General features: G+C 44.6%; 1 protein-coding gene across 1 annotated transcript in view; it reads left to right on the forward strand.

The window, feature by feature from the left end:
• Nucleotides 1-21486, forward strand: part of LOC147715147 (Fc receptor-like protein 5) — a 515196-nt gene that overhangs the window by 374226 nt on the left and 119484 nt on the right. Inside the window, exons 9-10 of the mRNA XM_086919770.1 lie at nucleotides 15428-15742; nucleotides 16604-16708. Coding sequence (XP_086775896.1) covers nucleotides 15428-15742; nucleotides 16604-16708 — 420 coding nt within the window. The remainder of the gene's footprint in view (nucleotides 1-15427; nucleotides 15743-16603; nucleotides 16709-21486) is intronic.

The following is a 21486-nucleotide window of genomic DNA, read 5'->3' on the forward strand; positions in this document are numbered from 1 at the left end:
AAACACCCCGCCCTCCCCCGCAAACTCTTCCCCTCCCTCTTCTCACCCACCTCCCTGCTCCCCTGCTTGTGGACTTAAAACTACCCACCCCCCAATGCGGGAGAGTGCCTGAACCCCTCTTAACCATGCTAAAAACGCAAAGGGGGACTGAGCCCTCAGTTCAGTGGCCTTTTGAATTGACATCTAGAAGATACAGCCTTAGCGCTACCATAGTCCCATGTAAAACATCATGATATGTCTTAATAAGTAGCAAATGAAACATATTATATACCCAGAGTCTTCTGAAATCTACCATAGCCTCAAAAAGTCTGAGTCTTCACTCGCATCATCCCTCCACCCCCCCGCCCCCCGTAATACTTGCGTGTGTTTTCAATGTCTGGCCCCCGATGAGGCAAGAGATATCTTATTCCTGCTCATTTAAACCACTGGATTCCGCCACATTGTCCATCGATGCCTGGTCGGGAGCTTCACTGTCTCTCTGTTCCGCCCTCTCCTGTCGATTGCCGCTCCTGCTTCCGACTTTTGTCCAGCCCTCCAACCAGTCCCAGGCCGCATCCGGCGAATCAAAGAACCATGGTTTACCGTCCCTTTCTACTCTCAGTTTTGCCGGAAAGAGCATTGCGTACTTTATATCTCTACTGTGCAGCTCCCGCTTAACTGCCTGGAAACTTCTCCGCTGTGCCTGGACCCGGGCAGAAAAATCCGGAAAAAAGAACACTTCATAGTTATCGATCTTGAGCGACGGGCCAGTTCTCGAGGTCTGCAGGACGCTGTCCCGATCTCAAAAATTAAAGACTCTGGCAATCAAAGGTCGCGGCGGGGCTCCAGGCCTGGGCCTTCCGCTTGGAACCTGGTGAGCCCGCTCAATAGAGAAGTAAGCCGAGAGTGACTTGGGCTTGTTGGGGCATATTTACAATAACTGGCGCATCCCTGCAAGTGACCCATCTCCCATATGGGTCACGTTGTAAGTACCCCCGCACCATGGAGCAGGATTTGCGCCGCCGCTGCATCACAAAAGTGACGCAACCGCGGCGTAAATGAGACGTAAGGGTCTTGTAAATCTGCCCCTAAGTGTTTTGTTATTAGATCTTCTACGTAAAGGTCTGCAGCTGGCCCTTCTGTTTTTTCTGGAACACCAAGGATTCTTATATTATTGTGACGGTCCCGGCCTTCGTAGTCATCCAGCTGCTGTGCCATGCGAAGCTGTCTGGTCTCCATTTCGGACATTTGTCGTTGAAGCTCGGAGGTATCGTCCCGCAATGCAGTCGTCACTATTTTGAGCTCTTTTACCTTCTCATTCACCTGCTTATAGTCAGCTCGCAGCAGGGAGACCTCTACTGAAATAGAGTCTATGGATGTGCGCATACCTCCAATGGCAGCCATGACGTCATGTAGCGTAGGTTCCGGCTCCGAATGCGACGTCGCCACTAAGTTCCTCTTATCTGCGTTCGGCGAGCCTCTTTTATCGCCACTCTTAGTCCACGCAAATTTGGACAGTTGTTTCTGGGCATTATTTCTTGATTCCCTGCCCCCTGAGGCCATTGTAGGAGTCATTGTAGGAGTGCATTGGGGGAAGGGTGGGGAGGAGAGGCGCACGGGCGTTGCATTTGCGACAGCAACGGGTACCCACTATCAAAGTCGCTGTCCGTCCACAGTGCAGGATCCAACTCTGTCACTGCATCTCAGACTTCCTAGAGACCCCCAAAGTAATCAGGAATCCACATGTAGCAACCGCATGCGGCCATACAGTGCCCCACCAGTGGTAGCTGCTCTCTTGAATTGCCGTCCACACAATGTAGCCCCCTGCGCTGACAATACACTCCAGAACTCCGCCGCAAGTTGCTGTATCCCAACAAAGATCAATATGGGTGGGGGGGAAGCCAGCCAGTCCCAGACACTATTGCACCCCCTCAGAGCCGGCAGCGCCACAGAGTCACAAGGCCAGACCAGGGGCTGGGGGATAGAGCGAAGCCACAGGGATGCCTCTCATATGTCCTCCAGGAGTCATCACCAATTACAACATCACACAGACGACGCACATCAGTCCCATGCAAGCAGTGGCGCTACAGTGGGCGGGGGGGGGAACGTTCTTTCAGAAGGCACCCGTAGTCAGCTGATGACTGCCAGCAGGCCTCCTACCTTATGCAGCCGGACCGTAGACATCGATCTACTTTTAAACACTAATTTTCTTTTTTGTTTTGCAGATTACCTACCGTTCTTCTATTGGAGTCCATGTTACATTTTGTTTATTATATTGTTTTGTTAAAGTTATGTTTCCAGTTATTTATTGTTGTTTTAATAAAAGTTAATTTTAAAAAGTGTATACGTCTTTTTTTGGGGGGGTAGCGGTCCCCAATAGAAATTATATTTATAATTTGAAGTATAATTCTGAGGCTAACTCTTTACCAGATCATTACCAGAGTCTATAGCTACGACTAACGGTTCCTATGGAAAAGTTTTAAAACTCCAGCACAGTAACTTTTTCCATTAGCAGCATAATGTGGTGAACTTCTAACCTCTGTGCTCACGTAAGTGTTTCATGAACTGTTACTATGGTAACAGGCAGAAAGCCGTTTGGGGATAGAGTTGAAAGGTACTGGCTGTACAAAAACCGTTATATTTACCCTGGATCCTCTACAAGACAAAAAGGAAAGCAAACAAAAATAAAACACTGTGCACCAGATTTACAACCCCCTTGTGACACTTTTGCGTCCAAGGCCCCCCCTCTACCAAATTAGAAGTGTGTGGGCCTCAACGACGACCCTTAGGCCCGAAAACAACTACCCCCGGGGATTTGTGTATTGTGGGAGGCAGGCTGCGTAGCCCTCCACCTGGTGCCCTCGAGAGCCCTGGGGACCGCCACGCCCCAGGGCCAGTTCCTGCAGTGTCCCGTGGTGTCTACCCCTGCGACACTGCTGTTTGCTATGAGAAGGCAGGAGTCTCGGGGCTCCCGCCCCCCCATAGCAAACTTAGTTTGCATTTTGAAAGACAGAGCAGTGAAATCTGTTCTAACTTTCAAAATCCAAACACGATTGCATTTCCACATGCAAGTTAGCATCTCCCCTTGCGGAAAAGCAATGCCGGCTCTCGAAGAACGCAAGAAGCTGACGGGACCATGGGGGCATTGTGGTCCCCCCACGGTCCCCAACATTTTTTATAAGACCCGGGGGATACGATCCCCGGGAATATTGGAAAGTACTGATAGGGGCTATTTTTTAACAGAAAGATTAAAAGTTGTGCACCCAGCTCAGTGCGGCCCCCTATTGTGCACGCCCTCGATGCAAGACTCATAATCTGTAGGGTGCGTGACTCCAGCACCTTTGGTGCACAACCTCTACGTGTTTGGGAGCCGGCATTACTTTTCCACAGCAGGAGCTACTAACAAGCAGCTCCCCATGTGGAAAAGCAATCTGATTTAGATTTTGAAAGAGAAAACATATTTCCTTGCTACGAGACGGCGGGATGGGCACCCCGGGACACTGCAAAAGATGATCCTCTCACAATACATAAAGCCCCGGGGTGTGGTGGTCCCCGGGGGCTTTAGAGACCTTACAGACCCCATTCCCACCCATGATTTTGTTTTGTAGCCCAGGGGGGTAACAGGGCCCTTGAGTGCTCCAGGAGGGGAGCTACGTAGCCCCCCCTCCCACAATACATAAACCCCAGAGGGGTGATGATCCTTGCGGCTTTGAGGACCTTCGACCCTTCCCCCCACCTTTTTTTTCTTTTTAGCCCCGGGGGAGGGTGATCCCCGAGGCTTGGGGACCCCTCTGGGCCCCACATATAATGTAATAATTTTGCCCCCCATATTTTACCCCCCCCCCCTTCCCCTCCGGAGACAAATTATTATTTTACGGTACATTCCACGCGCCCTACACGCACCTACCTTTTTTTTTTTTTAAAGGTAGCCCTGGGGGTACTTCTGGGACCCCCTAAGCAGGTCTAGAGGATAAAATTATTTCTACCCTGCCCCCTTTCTCCGTTTTGAACACATATTCCACTGTCTTCCTCAGCAGCGCCAAAGGTATTGGCAATAGAATGTTGTGGATGTCCTATGGATAATAGGTCCTAACTGTAACAACCTACTGGCAACTGCCAGTAGGTAATATATATATAACTGAACTTCCGCCTCGGTATTACCCCAGGAAGGATGACCCCATGTGATTAAATCTCCTTTATTGATGGTTTTTCAAAGCATCAAGCCCAAGTGGGCCAAAGCAGCGTGTAAAACCTCTTCCGTCATTTTAAACAAATTTAAAGTGTTTCATATCCATCTATTTGATTTTTGGTTTGGTTTTGGTTTTTTACAAGAAGAACGGAGATTTAATCTCCGACCACGAATTCCCACAAGTTACGCCAAACCGCCAAGGGGAAGAGGCAAAGGCGGCAGAGGCGCAAAGGTGCCAATCAACGCAAACTAACAAACTATCAGTGAAGAACAAGATGAAAATGAACTGAATAATGCAAATGACACATTGGTTATCAACCTGATGAATATTCAATTGTCATCAGAGCATCAGAGGAGGAAAGAATTTTGAACTTAGGTTTATCCTACTGTCCAACAGCGGATTTTAACTATGTCCAGACAAGAATTTATATTTTCAAATATATAAGACTACTGAAATTGAAGAAGCATTTTGCGATCAATCAAAGAACAATACCGCAACGGGTAGGATCGCTGAGACTACTGTGAATGTGGTGGGAGATCTACAAGTCAATGATATGGACTTGATGGTAGAGATACGACAAATGGCAACTGAGTAAGAAACATTGGTCACACTAAGAGAAGCAACAGTAAATGAACAAGCAATATTACTGGCGACAGAGGAAGAGAATTGCAATTGACGACATTGAATCAAAATCTTTCAGACCAAGTTCTAGGTTCACCCCGACATCAGCAAGAGATGCTATTGCTGTATTTAATGACCTAGTGATCAACGACCTAAAGAATTTATAGAAATGCACAAGTGTTGCGAATAAAAGACTAACTAAACAAGAAAAAGAACAATTTCAAAATTGAAAAAAGATGATAATTATTTTATTCCGAAAGCCACCAATGGTGGGAACGTGCTGCCGTGGGAGAGGAAACAATATCTCAATGAGGCATATAAACAGTTGAACAACAAATTGTGCTACTCTAGAGTAGCAACGAGCACCATGATTCAAAGCCACCAGCAGTATGAATGAATGAATGAATGAAAGGCGTTTTTTAACGCACAAAACTTAGCCCCAAGGGGCATCAAGGCGCAAAAACAGACAGACAAAAGTCCAAAACTACCAACTGCAAAATCAAAATACTGCTAGGAGCAGAGCCTCTAATATGCCTGAGAGAAGAGCCAAGTCTTCAGGCGTTTCCTAAAAACCACCAAAGAAGACTGACTGGAGAGTATAATGTAGATTTAAGTGATTGGTATTGTCAAGGTCTGTTGTCAATAGACGAGTTTAAGTTTTTAAAAATCAGTAATCCAGTGACACCTGTTTTTTATCTTTTGGAAAAAGTGCATAAAGATATTGAAAATCCCCCTGGCTTTCCGATTATATCTGCCATTAGGAGTGGATTAGAAAACACCTCTAAATTTGTTGATGCCTTTTTGAATCCATTAGTCAATATGCTCTCATCGTACATACAGGATATGGGGGCTTTTCTGAAAGTGATCTATGATCTACCATGGGAGCAAGATTTTTTGCTAATAACAATTGATGTTACAGCATTATATACCAGCATTAAGCATGCAGATCGGTTAAATGCAGTGAGGCATTTCCTAGACCCCACACCCAAATGCTTTTGGCTATGGTATCTACCTGCTTGAAAAATATCTCTTTTATCTTCAATGATGAACTATTCCATCAAACCTGTGGTTCTGGGATGGGTACCTGCTTCGCCCCCAGCTATGCTAATTTGCATATGGGTTGGTGGGAGGAGCAGGTGGTCCGGAAGCAGTACCAAGAGGATTGGGAGAATAACATTCTACACTGGAGTCGCTATATAGACGACTTATTTATTATATGGAGAGGCACTGTAACATCTGTGAATTAATTTATTTCCAAATTACAAATGAACAGTCTTAACTTGAAATTCATCAGTACAGTCAGTGACACATCAATTAACTTTTTAGATCTTACGATCTATGTCAAAGACTGTAAACTACAGACAAAACTTTTCAGGAAACAAACAGCTGGGAATACCCTGCTTCATGCAGCGAGTTTCCATCCGTCTAATCTGGTGAACAGCATTCCGTATGGAGAATGTTTGAGAGTGGTACGGAATTGTAGGGAGCCAGAAGTAAAAGAAAAGGAATTGATGAAGTTGAAAAATCAGTTCAAAAAGAGAGGGTATACTGAGAAACATTTACAAACCTCTGTGGAAAAAGTAAGAAAGCAGACGAGGGAAGAGGTCCTCTTTAAGACTAAAGAATGTAAGAAGAACAAAAATGAATGTAGGTTGATTACTAACTACAACAAACTACTTGGTCCAGTCAGGTGTATCTTGTCGAAACACTGGCATGTAATTAAGAATGATCCAATACTTGGAACTTTGTTGCCAAAAAACCACTAATAACGTTCCGCAGGGCTAGAAACTTCAAGCAAATGTTAGAAAGTAACATGATTTCCAAAAGAAAGAAAAGTGTGAATCCCTCATGGTTGAAACGTAAGGTTGACTTCGTTTAATGCATGAAATGTAAAGCGTGTATGCATGGTAAGAATATGACAACTTACAGTCCTGGGCTGTCAAAAAGAACTAAGAAGATCAAGGGCCAGTATAACTGAAGACAGAACACGCTGTATATGTTCTAATATGTGCTTGTAATCTTCAGTACGTGCGAAGTACTATTTTACCTGTGCATAAGCGTATCTTACAGCATCTGAGAGCTATTAAAAATGGAGACAGGTCATATCCAGTAGCACGAGACTTTGAACGGGTCCATAATGAAGACGTTCAAAGTTTAGTCTACTTTGTAATCAATGCCATCCCCCCCACAATATTAGAGGAGGCAACAGGGAAAAACAACTACAGAAATTGAAATCATGCTACATATTAGAATTGAATTTGAAATTCCCTGCTGGTCTGAAAATAGAAGAAGATCTTTATACCCACTTATGAGAGGTTGGGAACTGTATAGAGAGTGCTATCTTTAGTCTTTAATAGCTACAAAGAAATTATTTGCTAAAACGTTTTTGTATATAGAATGCTGTAATTATCTCATCTCTTCTCATTGTTTTAAGACAATTTTTGTGGACACTTTTCTGTTGACAATGGCATAGCTTTTTAGCTGGCCGGATCTTGCTCACTTGGGCTAGATACTTGGATGGATATGAAACACTTTGAATTTGTTTAAAATGAAGGAAGAGGTTTTACACGCTGCTTTGGCCCACTTGGGCTTGATGCTTTATTAATTTGTTTAGAGTGAACAAAGTGCGTGTGTGAGCAAATAACGGATTGTGACCTTTCACAGCACTAATTTACTGAAACTTGTAATATGAAATGCCGAACTGTCATTTTTTAATTAGGTGTAAAATGTATGAAATATCGACTTTTGATTGAAATCATGTTGAGATTCGCGCACAGCAATGAATAGATGGTAAACTACTAGTCTGTTCTTTAGCTCTATGCATTGTGTAGTTTCACGTGACTCACGTCACTCACAAGGGATTTAAAAATGGTGTTTTTTATGGTGTACTTTATTTGTGAACAAGCCTGCTGGTTTTGGCGAAACGCGTCGAAAAACCATCAATAAAGGAGATTTAATCACCACATGGTGTCGACCTTCCTGGGGTAATACCAAGGTGGAGGTTCCGAGATTTTACCGGGTTATGCTTGAGTAAGCGGTGACAACGATGCGCCCTATGGTCTGGTGATCCACAAATTAAGGCTCCCCTATTAGGAGCTCCCAAACTAAAGCTTTTCACAGACTATATAATTTTGTATCTGGCTGCAGATAAGCCAAATATTTCGGAAACTTTCAAGAAAATACAACTTTTTTCGGACCTGGGGGGACATAAGATTAATCATTCTGAGTTTGAGGTTTTACTTTTTAATTGTTCAGTCCAAATCCTCCCTTTTGATATGAGCAAAGAGCTTTGCAATATTGGTTCGGTTAGGTACTTGGGGATATACATATCACATGATTATTCGCAGCTAAATCAATTCAACTACAAACCAACACTTCTTAAAGCTAGGAACCTTTTAAAGCAGGGGCAGGCCCTACCAATCTCTATAATAGGGAGAGTTGCTGTGATAAAAAGGATGATTTTTCCTCTCTGTCTGTTTATTTTTTCAAATGTACTAATTAAAATCCCCCCCCAAAAAAGCTTTAAGAGATAGATCAAATGCTGCAAAAATGTGTCTGGTTAGGCTAGAAACCTCGCACAAAATTAGAGACTCTACAACTGTCTATTCAAGAAGGTGGTCTTATACCACCCCATTTTAAAAAATATTATCAGGCAGCATTTATTGATTGGTGCACAAGATCAATACCAGGACGCCATTCTGGAGACAACTTCTATCTTAAACAAATTCTGCTAGAAAGTGGCATCCAGCTTGTCCCATTTATCAAAATCCTAAAACTTCCCAGCGCAGCAGATATACGATGCCTCAGGCTGTTTCGGTTAGATTTTTCCAATTGAGGGAAGAGTACCAGTTTAGATCCTTTCTTACCAAAATCATGATGGCACATAGTAGTGAGATAGAATGAATGAATGAATGAAAAAGTTTTATTGTTTCAGTTAATTAAACCATAACAATACATTTTATAAAATCAACTACTCATTTAAAATTTCCTTTTGTATGGATAAATTCACTATTAATTCATTCTAAAACATTCTAGTGCAAGGATTTGTTGTTTAAAAACAATTAAGCAATCCATGTAGTTTATAGTTCCAAGAGTTCTGATATTTATACGTTGTTTAGTTCAAAAGAGCCCTCTCACTGCACTACCGCAGTTATGTTGTCCTTATGTAGACAGGGTGCCTGGTTGTGTTTTAACGCTTGGGCGTGAGCCACGAGGAACTTTAATAATAAACAGTTCAAACGGGTATCTGTTGGGTTCAAAGTTGACATAATCGTCGATCTACACGTTGTTATGCCTCGTTCGTTCATTGCCTTTTTTAGGAAGACTGCTCGTGCTTGGGCTAAATTCGGGCAGATACAAACTAGATGAATAAAGTCCTCCTTGCTGCTCCCACATAGTCTACAGATTTTGGGTCCGTCATGCAGCCAAATTGGTTGGTCCATGGTTGATGAAAAATTTCCCAGACGGAGCCCCATTAATTTTTGTTTTCTGTAAGCTGGAAATGTAATTGTTAGATATGGGGCTGCAGTGAGAGTTTTGTAGTTTGATATGACCATCCAAGCGTGTTTTCTTGTGCTGAACGTGGCTTTGTCAAGTAGAAGAGAATGGAATTTTGTTGACTTGTTTATGGCTTGTTTAAACGCTGGATAATGCAAATTTAGTTCCCAGAGATTTCTTGTTCCAGTCTCGGTTATGGCCTTCTCAAGGTTCTGGTTGTGTGGGGATTTAACATCATCTTTTATTTCTTCCCACAGTGCTTGATGCAGTTCTGACGTTGTCATGTTCTGTTTCAAGCTGTACCAGTACTTTATATTTGAGTACTTTCTTCCCACTATTTCATTTATTATTCCAAATTCTAATCTCATCTGGGCTGGTGAAGCTCCCCGTTGAATTTGGAAGGTAGATTTAAAGATGGCTGTCTGCATTTTATTGAGCAATTCTGCGTCTTTCCCGTGCAGTCCCACGCTGCCGTATGACAGAGTGGGAAACACTTTTGCTTTTATCATTGCCAATAGAGGTTTGTATGATGGTCCCGTAAGCTTTTTGGCTAAGGATCTAAAAGCAAATGACAATGAGTTTGCTCTCTGGGCGATGTACGTCTTTTGCTGCTGGTGGTTATGTCGATTGTCAAAACAGAAGCCCAAGTACTTATAGTTGGTCACGCCCTCTATTTTTGTTCCCTCCAGTTGGATGTGTGGGTTGACTGATCATCGTCTAGTGATGACCATTGTTTTTGTTTTTGTTGTATTTATCTCCAGGTTGTTATTTGTTATAAATTCCGCAAGCCCTACTAGTGACCTTTGAAGGCCAATCTTTGTTAGGCTCAACAGTACCACGTCGTCCGCGTAGGATAGATGAGTTAGGGATAAGGAGCCTAGTTTGGGTGGGTGGGATGAGATCTTGTTTAGGGTTGGGGCTAAGTCTGCCATAAAACAATTAAAAAGATGAGGTGCCAGAACACAGCCCTGATTGAGGTCTTGGCTGGTATTGATTTGTCTTGAGAGCCGTGTTCCGTTCCCCATTTTTAATTCCATCCAAGTGTTGGAATAAAGGAGTAGGATTCCTCTCAGTGTTTTGTCCGGGATGTTCCAACTGCGCAGTTTTCTCCATAAGATGTTGCGATCTACGCTATCGAAGGCCTCCTTTAAGTCAATGAAACATAGGTAGAGGGGCAGTTTTTTCCGTAGGTATTTGTCGGCTAACACTGAGAGAGACAGGATGTTTGTCATCGTCCCGGTCCCTTTCCTGAAGCCTGTTTGGTTGGGCGGTATTCTCTTTGTGGCATCAAACCAGTTTGTTAGATCTTCCAGGATTAGGGATGCAAAGTACTTCGCCTCCACGTCCAGGAGGGCGATCAGTCTGTAATTTGCTGGGGATGTCCTGTCTCCTCCTTTAAAGATGGGTGAGATTATGGAACCCTGCCAGCTTGATGAGATAGGTTTCCACATAAGTAACAAAAGTACAACAACTTGGGAGAAAGCGGGCTACGTTGTTTTATGATTTCCTTGTTGAAGGGGTGATGAAATCTTGGGATCAGTTAAAATCTACTAATCCGGGACTTCCATCCACACTACTTTTTTTCAAAGTCTCAACTTTATAAGGAATATCCAATTCCCCATAGAAGCTTTTAGCAAATCTGATAAGTCTTAGTTACTATGTGAAGGAGACTAGAGGGGTAGGCAATTTGTACCAGATCTTACAAGAGCAATTACATGCACATTTTGCACCCAACCACTACAAAAGACTGAAAATGCTCCAGGTTGCAGGCTAGATTTGCAATCATGGAGAGTGTATAATGTTTGGGCGCATAAAGCTATAAAGGGTGCCAATTCAAAACAAGGCATTTTTATGTATGTGGCAACTTTATTATACTACATCTCACCTTCATAAAATGTACTCTACTATATTGGGGACATGTTTTAGATGTAGTTGCTCTAAGGAGGATTGGCTCCACATCTGCTTTTCATGCTCGGCTCTAACTGAATTTTGGAAGCAAATCTTTCATTGGTTTAGTGAAGTGTCACGTAGACGGTCCTCAGGATCGTTTTAATGTTAGTATGGTCCACCTCTAGATCTAACCGATGCCTGGATTGCCGTGATGGCACAAGACATTGGAAGGATCAAGCGGGGGAAGAAGGGGAGAAGGGAGGATAAGGAAGGGGACAGCGGGGAGGGAGATCTGAAAGACACAAAGAAACGTGCAAGGATAAGATAAATACACTAAAGTTCTTTCTTTCCATTTAGCAAACACATAGTACTTGTAATATGGACCACTATTGCTCAAAATACCTGTAAAGCAAAATACGAGTTCTGGGTATACGCAGTAGTGCTTGTTAGTGCAGAGGACCGTATTGGAGTATCACTTGATAAACACAAAAATAAATACGAACATGAAGACACAATCCACAGGGTACATATGAGATCACTTCGGCAAGGTTATTGTACAAGAGAACATACCCTTGTCTAGACACCTTTGCCCATCACAGGGGTAGAGTGTAGCCCTCTGTGGAGAAGTGTGGCTCAATGGTTAGAGCAGGCAGACCTTGATGCAGAGCTCTGGCCAGGGACCAGGGTTCGATTCCTGCTCCGGCGGGTCTCTGGCTCGTAAATTCCCCTGACCGGATATTCTCGCCTCAGTGCCTATTCTGATCATGGGTCCCACGCTGCAACTCTGGGCAATAGCTTGCTTAGTCTCCACAACGGCCCCCACAACGCAAGGGATGCCTGGTTTGCACCATGGGGGTGCCCAGGAGTGGACACTTCACAGGGAAAGCCAGGAAGGGTTCCCTTGCGGTATTTGTACAATGGCCGGGAAACCCACTGCGGGTAGCTGTGCGCTATACAAGTACAAAAACATTTACAACAACAACAACATTTTACCACTCATGGAATTAACCCCTGTTAACAAAGGAAGTCAGAGACAATAATGATTAATGTACCACCAATCATACACACGTTAATGGCCCTTTTTTCCATTCAAATTATGATCATAAGGAGAAAGGCTTTTGGTCAGCCCCGTATCTCATAAACACTCTTGGTACCAGATACTCCTGATCCTTAGTATAATGCTTCTTATACAGGCTCTAGGGATAGTTTATTCAAGAAGCACTACCGAATGAGGCGAAGATCGCACCCAAGTATTCCTCCAGGTTCCAATAACACATCAGAGGAGAATATGAAGCAAAGAGTTAAATCTCAGAGGGAAACAAAAATAATTGGGGAAATCGTGGATCTCAAACCATCCACTCCCCCGTCGGCCGACAATACCGACCGAATAAATGCTCGCTCTGCACTTTACCGATTTGCAGGACAAACAACGATCAGCTCCCCTGCTGATACATAAGACTGGTGCAGAGCACCCTTATCCCCACCGTGAAGTTTCTGCAGAAGACTGCAGACTCGAAGAGAACGGAGATGGAATCCCCGACGCCGAGCCCAGACATTGCTTCCTCTTTATGGTTTCTCTCGCGATGTCTAGCACGACTCCCGGAGGATCATGGGAGTAATAGTTCCGGCTCAGGCGTGGTCGGGAGTTGTAGTGCGCGATCTTGACATGAAGAGCTTCAAATAGTTTTAATCCCTCAACCCCAACCTGTCCTTTTTGGATTCATTGATACACTTAACTATTAGACAGCAACAGTATATTTTTATTGCATCCCTAGTTTCCAAGGGCCAGATGTAGGTCGCCAATTACCAGTCGGTAACGGCCGATTTCGGCCATTAGCGACCGGTATTTGGGATTTGACATGTAGGTGGGCTCATATTTACAGAATCAGTATATTTACCGATTCGGTAAATTTACTGATTCTGTGAAATACTGACTCGGTAAATTTACTGAATCGGTAAATACAGATGTAGGTGGCATATCAAACAGTGCCCCAGGCCATTACCGATTCGTTATTTACCATGTAATACAATTGCATGGTAAATAACGAATTCCAGTGTACATGCACATCTGTGCATGTACACCTGTGCCATGTGGCACACATACATGCCCTAAGGGCATGTATGTGTCTCACATGGCACACAAGACAAAATCAAGGGTGCAACAGGGTGTCAAAGTGACACCCTGTTCCCCTTGCAAATTCGGTAAATCAGATGTAGGTAAAAAATCGGTAATTTTTACCGAATCTGTATGATTCGGTAATTACAGAATCGATAAATACTGATTCGGTAATTACCGGATCATACAGATTCGGTAAAAATTACCAATTTTTTACCTACATCGGATTTACCGAATCTAGAATACCGAATCGGTAAAATTCTGTATTCTAGAGTCGGTAAATCAGATTTACCTACATCTGGGCCCTAGTCTTTAATCCTCCAAAAATGGAAAGTAGCAGAGCCACCAACCTTTTCCAAATGGCAGAAATAAAGATGATTGACTCCCACAAGCCAGAGGTTCACAGAATTCAAAATATGTGTGATGCATCTCCAGGGTGAAAGGGAAACATTGGAAGACAAAGCGATCCAAGAGCTTGGACACTGACAGATGCAGCAATGAATAAGATAAGCAAAGATGAAAGTATTGACTTTGGTACCTGAGGGTTCTATCACTACGCAGGATTAAATGTACACTCCCCCCTATCTTTACACATTTCCTCACACCGGCAATTGATAAGTCTCTAGATGTGACTTATTATATGGAGGAAATGGTTAAATTCCTATATGATCTGTCTTTGTGAAAACCATACGTCATTAACAAAAAAGTAATAACATTATATGAATGCTCACGTCAGTCAGATTTTTACTTAGCAAGTGTGAAGAGCTAAGTTTCAGTGTTGATTTGTCCATCATTTGCAAAGAAACTGGAATTGCAACTGACTTGCCTTAAAACGGTCTGGTTAGCACTTTCCCGTATCAGGCTGGTCTTTTTCTTCTCAAGAATAGGGAACAAATTTGGGGGCATATTTACAAGGACAGCGATAAATAAACGCAAAGCCGCTTAGCGCTTTTCTATTTATCGCCGTCTATCGCTCGATTATATCGCTCTGTTAGCGCGTTATTCACAACAGATTTCCCCAGAGCGATATAATGACCAACGATAGCGGGAAAATCGCAGTTTTGCAGGGAACATCGCTGGTTTTCCAGCGATGTTCCCTGCAAAATGGCGATAACCTTGCTGATACAACCCTGTGGTCGTATCAGCACAATCCACCCCCATATTAGGTATGCCTAAATCTGCTTTTTAGCAGACATTAGTTTTCGTCGAAAACTAACATCTGCTAAAATGCATTGGCAGCCTTGTAAATATCGTGATGTGCACATCAGCGATATTTACAAGGTTGTACTGCCCAGTGATACCCACTTTGCATCTCATTTGAGATGCTGGGGGAGGCGTCGGGTAAAAGGGTGCTAACATGCGCTAATGCATGTTAGCACCCTCTTATTAATAAGGCGATAGTTTTATCTCCGCACTTTTGGCTTAAAAGCCAAAAAAGCAGAGATAAAGCCCTTGTAAATATGCCTATTGGTTGTATATAGATGGCACACATGCATGCCATATTGGATTCAGGCGCTCTTCCCTATTTGTATCCTTTGACATAGGGCTCTTGGAGAGGATCTCTCTGACCACATTAGGAAGGTGAGTACCTAAGGGTGCATAGAACTTCTGCCCAGGGTTCTCTTTCAATTCAGGGGCACCTGTGTTCTTCCTTCTTATCGCAGCATTCATCATGATCTCCACAATTGTCACACCTGTCACTCTTGCAGTGACCATGAGCAGGGACTACCTGTACGGGGCATAGGGTTCTTATTCTAAACCCTCACAATCACCTAACCTATTTGGTTATTGCAGTTCCCACACAGGCATCATTTGCACCAGGGGTTTTCAAGCCTAATTTCAGAAAAATTATGAATCCTGCAAACGATTCTTTCCTGAAAGTTCTAAAGGTTTGTAGTTTTCTCATTATTCTATAACCCAGGGATAGATTTGATGGTGTTATTAGAAAATAGGAAGCCTTCAGCTATCAACTCAGGCTGAAATATGTGCCACTTTGCTACCTGAGAGAGTTTGCGGTAGATAGAATATCACATCGTGGAATGCTTATCTACTGTTTCAAAGTTAACATGAGGTGATACTGCAAATTGAACATCATAGAGGTTTCCCTCTTTTTGTTTCCAATCTTCTTCTTCAGATCCGCTTTTCCCTCCCGTGATGTACGTGGATCGGCCTGATAGCAGAGTTGAAGAAAATGAGAGTGTGAGCCTGAACTGCTCAGCTCCATCTACCTATGAAAACCTAACTTTTAACTTTAAGGGCCCAAAGGGACTTCTTGGCAGCCAGTCACCAGAGCCAGGAGAGAAGAGCAGTCAGATATCCTTTTTTGCCATGAGGGGAAATTACTCCCAGAACCAAACCTTTTCATGCTATTATGAGGCCGTTGTGGCAGGACGGAAGCTGCAATCCAACAGCACCGATGTGGCTCTGGCAACTGTGTTCTTAGCGGCAGGTGAGCACAAACAGACACTTTGCCCATCTGGGTAAGCCTATTTGTCCTGTAATGTGCTTTCTAGGTGATTATAAAGTGAAAATTACTCATCTCCATGATACAGCCAACCCGCTCGAGTGGAATGAGGATCACTGTGTTTTTGGTTTATCATTACTGTTGTTGTCTGTGTCAACTCACAAAATGATTTCATGACTACTCATGTGACCTGAGTAGTTCTTTTCAATGTATGTCACAATCTTTCAAAGGCAAACTGATCTTTGCCTCCTCATGGAATAGCAACCTGTTACCCTTGTTAAAAGACAGGGTGGAATGGTTGGTTCTATTAATGTGCTGTAGATGTGGTTGCCTCCTCAATACCATTTCATGTGATTTTTCTCACATGATGTTCTCTGGTGTCTCCTCTATGGGATTGCGTTATCTCTTTGTTGTGATCTAGTTAGCTCTTCCATGTGACATGACTGTGTTGTCATGCAATATGGTTTTCTCCTCCAACTGGTGGCTGTATCCTCTGTGATGATATTGCCTACTCTGTGATGATATTGTCTGCTCTATTTGTTGTACTTGCCATCCCTGTGTGACTGTGCCCCCCTAGGGACAGATGGTTTAGTTATATCCAGTTAGTGAAATGTTGCACCTCACCCGGTGCTAGCCAGAGCGTTGCCTCTGAGAGTTTTGATTGTGGAAGTTGTTGATCCCTTTGGAAAGAACCAAATGCTCGGTCTCCAGAATGCTACAGTACCTTTGCAGCATGCCAAATCTTGGAAGTCCCATTTACCAGTCCAGTATATATCAAGTGGGACAGTTACTTCTTTGTTCTTCTACACTTAACTAAAGGCCTACACCTTTCTTTATCATTTACAGATTCCATACCAGTACACTGGAACTACATTTATTATTGGACTGGAGGAGGAGCAGCTCTCTTCGTTCTCTTAATTCTAAGCCTCCTGATCTGTCGCATTAAGAAAGGTATGGCCTGAATTAAAATGCTTAAATTTGTTGAGTGGACAGGAAAACTCAGGCTTTGGGCAACATTACTACTATAGAAGGGGGCCCACTCACCATTTTTGGTACACCTTGGTTATATCTACAAGAATTGCAGTTTTTGCCTTGGTTTTTCCTAACTCTGTCTCTCACCTAAAACAATCGCCCTGTTAGCAACGTATTTACAATACTTCACGACATGGCAATTGTATCAGCTAGCCGCAATGAAAACTGGTGCTAACACTAGTGTTGGGGCTATAAGAAATTTGACGTTAGCGAGAAAAAAGTGACGAAAGGCCAGTTAGCGGCAAAAAACTTCATGTTAGTCAGCCCATCGTCACTTTTCAGCCTCTAGAGGCAAAATAGCCTATAAATCCACCTCCAATGAAAAATATAAAATAAAAACAATGGAATACAGAATAGAGCTGCCATGGTCAAGTTCAGCACAAGTCGACAACCCCCTCCAACCCCCCAACAGCCAGGATGACCAGCCAGAGTCCCAGGAGAAGAAAACATATATGCCTAGATGCATCAACCTTTTTAGGAAGTGCAAACGGTGCGATTCGCAAAAATCGGCCTTTTGCACTTCCTAAATTGGTTTCTGGGATGCATCAAGCATTTTTGGAAAATCGCTATTTTTAGCGAGTTCCAAAAATGCGATTGCTTTTAAGGAATCGCAAATTTGCGATTCCTTAAATGCAATGCATCATCCTCAAAACATTTGCGATTTTACAAATTGCAAATGCAAATTACCACGAAGTTGAACTTCGTGGTAATTTGCAAAACTGTTTAAAAACGCACAAAAATTCATTTTTTAAACTGTTAAGTCACAGACACACATGTCCTTAGGACATGTGTGTATGTAGCTTACAGGTAAAAGTGCATTTCATGGGTGCAGGGGGGGGGTCCTTTGGACCCCCCTCTCCACCCTTGAAATGCTTTGTTGAATTCCGTTTTTCAAATTGCGAATTCGCAATTCCCATTCATTCCTATGGGCCTTTCAGCCCATAGGAATGAATGGGAATTGCGAATTCGCTATTTGAAACTCGCAATTTTATTGCGATTCGGTAAAAATTGCGATTTTTACCAAATCTCAATAAAATTGCGAAATAAATGATGCATTGCCATTTGCGATTCCTTATTTGCGATTCCTTATTTTTCGCAAATAAGGAATCGCAAATGACAACGTTGATGCATCTACCCATTAGAATCCGGGCCTCATTCAATAAAAGAGGTACATCTCTGGCGAAAACACAGCGGATGCCTGGAAGCGCAAACAGTCTCCAGGGCCTAGGCCTTGCTGGGCCTGTGCCTGAGACCCAGAATTAGAAGCGGTGGTGCTGTGGAGACGCTGCAGCTTGACGGTGGAGGCGGACCACATTGGGCCCAAGCCTGGGGGCTGTGGCGGTAGACATTGAGGCGTCATCGATCTCCCTTACCTGGCAAAGTCTGTCAGGTTGAATGGAGACACCTTGTTGACCTTTGCGAAAAGACCGCCTGGTGCCCCTTGAGCTGTGATCAATAGAGGCACTCCTGCGCATCGACATAGGTAGGTCTGCATTGCATAACACGAGCCCCCGCTACACCAGGGTGCACGCAGGAGATTGCCAATGGTGGGCCGTGCCTCTCTGTATCACAGGCCAGAAGATGTGGTGTTGCCCTGATGCTGTGTAGGGCAAGACCCCTGAGCTGTGCCAAACTCGTGTGGCGGAAGCACTGCAACATCACTCCTAGAGGGACCCTGTTGCATCACCTGCCTTTGGAAGTTCGCCAGTGGACTAGGCAGCAACTGCTGTACCCAGGCTTGTGAAATCCTGCCTGGCTGAGTCACAGATTCTGAGAAAGTACAGTGGATTGAGCCCCAGTGTCGATGTCCAGGTGAGAAGAAGGTGGGACACAGAGTGGAGGAAGCCCAGGGGTCGAGTCGGGTCCAGGACTTGTGCCTGTGGGTCGTAAACACCATACCCTGAGCAATCCCTGCACTGCAGCTGGCCTACATCTCCGAGGGCACCACAAAACACTGGTGGGGGACTCTAATAATTGGCTCTAGTCACTGATATCGGCCGTTGGTGGCGGCGGGTACATGGGCACCAGGGTTGGTTCAGGCCCAGGCCCTTGGGCGCGCAGCTTGATCTGCTGTCACTTAATGGGGCACACACATTCTGGTTGCCACTGTTAGATGGAAGGAGGCGACTGTGTGGTGCTGCCTTTCATCACCCCCTGTTAGTGAACTCCTGGGTGTACGGGGGATTTCCATCAGTGCCACCCGAATGAGATTCCTGGCTAGCATACACCTGAGGAGAGGGGCCGGCTGGCCACACTGCACTACACCCCATGTCATGCATAGTGCCTGGGTTTCTGGCACAATAACGGCCCAACGGCAGATGGGGGCGCCATTGAGATTTGGGCGCTCTTCCATGTTGGTGAACCGATCGGCTGGGGAACGCTGGCCGCCATGGCCAAGTGACAGTGGACAGTCTGGACTTCAAACTAGACTCTGTACTCACAGTGGGTACCTCCTTTGAACAAACGGGCACTTCCTTTGAGGGCCGCATAGACAAAAGCGCAGTCGACTTCATACTGGAGCACGCAGATCACCACAAGCTGACTTACAAGGTACATGACATTGAGAAAGAACTGGCCAAAGTCCCCCCGAGTTCCCTTGAGCACAGCGTTGGAGGTGCAGCAGCTAATGAGTGAGGTAGTGTGGCTCACTTTTTAGAGGCGGCAGACCCGAGAGCAGAGGATGGCCCGGGACCAGGGTTCGATTCCCGGCGCGGCAGGTTTCTGGACCAGGGTCAGCGGACTCGATAATTCTCTCGCCTCGGTGCCCACTCTGATCAGCGATCACACTCGGCAACTCTGGGCATTAGCTTGCCTCATCTTCACTAACGTCCCCACCAGACCGCCGGGGATGCCTGGTCTCACCCTGGAAATACCCATTAAGGGAAGCCAGGAAGGGTTTCGCAGCGGTCGAAGCGCGGAGATACTCCCCCGGGAGTGATTCTAGCGCTATATAAACACGCAAAATTAAATTAAATTAAAATGGCACATGTGAAGTCACTGACAAGAAAAGCGAAGGATGCGGACGGCTGCTCCCAACAAAACAGTGTGAAAGTGTTGGGCCTGCCTGAGGGAGCAGAAGGGGCTGATGCAGCAGTATATACTGAGACATGGTTGCATGACCTATTGCCAGCAGGTGCACGTTCCCCATTCTTTGTTGTGGGGCAGGCCCATTGAGTGCTGGTGAGCCACCCGCTGCCAGGGACAGGTTCTAGACCCCTTCTCTTCCGCCTCCTACAAGGATCGTGACGCTGTCATGAGAGAGGTATGTAGGCTGGGGGAAGTGAAAGTTGATAAAGCCACAGTTATTCTTTTCCCTGACTATGCCATGGGGGTACAGAGGCAGAGGGGCTTGTTTCTAGTGGTTAAGCGATGCCTTGAAAGTCAGGCATCAAATACTCCCCCCTCTACCAGTAAAGGCTGCGAGTGATCTCAGATGCTGACGCACAAATCATTGACGCTGCTAAACAGGGCTTGACCTGGCTGAAATCCAGTGGTCGCCAGGTGCTGCGGTTAAGGGTGAAGGGGCTATGGATCAAGATGTAATTCGTGGAGCCAGTCATACTGGGAGGCATAGGAGAAGCAGATGTCCCCACTACATGAAGGTGCTGCATGCAGCTGCAATGGTGTGCAGTCACACTCAGAGACAGGATCCCATGATTTCCCCTGAATGCTCCCCCATAAACGTGGGCTCCACTACCACATGGTCATCCAGTGGGGAGTCTATGCAGCCCCTGGATGTGACTCCTCAGACAGCAGATAACCTAATTTAATTTTGACTGGTTGTGCGTTTCTCATTCTTCCATGGTTGCAGACCACCCCAGAGAGTCTCTGGCTTTCTGCGATTCCTGGGCTCCAGTTTCCTGTTGCTGAAGTTCCAGTGTACAGAGGTCAGCACTTAGAGGGGATCAGGTCCAATTTTCATCCACAGGGACGAGAGCAGCTGCTCAGGTGAGCGATGTATGTCAGGGGTAGTAGGGGTGGTCCGAGCTGCAATGGCAGGAAGTCCTAGGCGTCATTGACATTGCCAAGGGTTTATTGTGGTAGTTCTTCTGTTATCCAAATCTATCAGTTTTCACTGTAACAATTCCAGGACACAACTGCATCAAAACCTTATGCCTGCCCCATGGCAAGGGGGTGATGCAGTGCCATGGGGATAGGTGCACCCCAAGCATTGCTGGAGTTGCGTCATGCTTGGGACACATCTGCAGCAATGCGTGACTTTAGAGCTGACAGATACGTCAGGATTACAGATGTATCTGTCATTAATTGAGACATTGAGTGCTGTACAGTAAATACGGCGCATCCATGGTGTCACAAGGAGGGCGCAGTGAAAAGTGACCAATTGCTGTTTTATCGCAGCGATGCAACACTTCCATGAATGGGGCTTAGGAATAAATCCTATCTTATTGATGCCAATGAAATGAATTATAAATTTGAAAAGGAAGACAAATGAATAAGACTCAATTGTTAGGTTATAAAGAGAAAACAGTGAAGCAGTACTATACAGCATTAAAGTCAAGAACATAACCCTATGGAATTCCCAAACAATTAAGAAAATACAAAGAAAAAGTTACTAAGCCAAATGTCACAAAAACAAGTAACACAGGATTAGTCGAACCAGAGATAAGGATACTTTAAGTTTGTGAGCTCAACAAATGCACATAGGAATGAAAGTGCCAAAAAGTAAATCTTAGTCT

This window comes from Lissotriton vulgaris, chromosome 5 (genome assembly GCF_964263255.1).
Source record: "Lissotriton vulgaris chromosome 5, aLisVul1.2, whole genome shotgun sequence".
NCBI lineage: Eukaryota > Metazoa > Chordata > Amphibia > Caudata > Salamandridae > Lissotriton > Lissotriton vulgaris.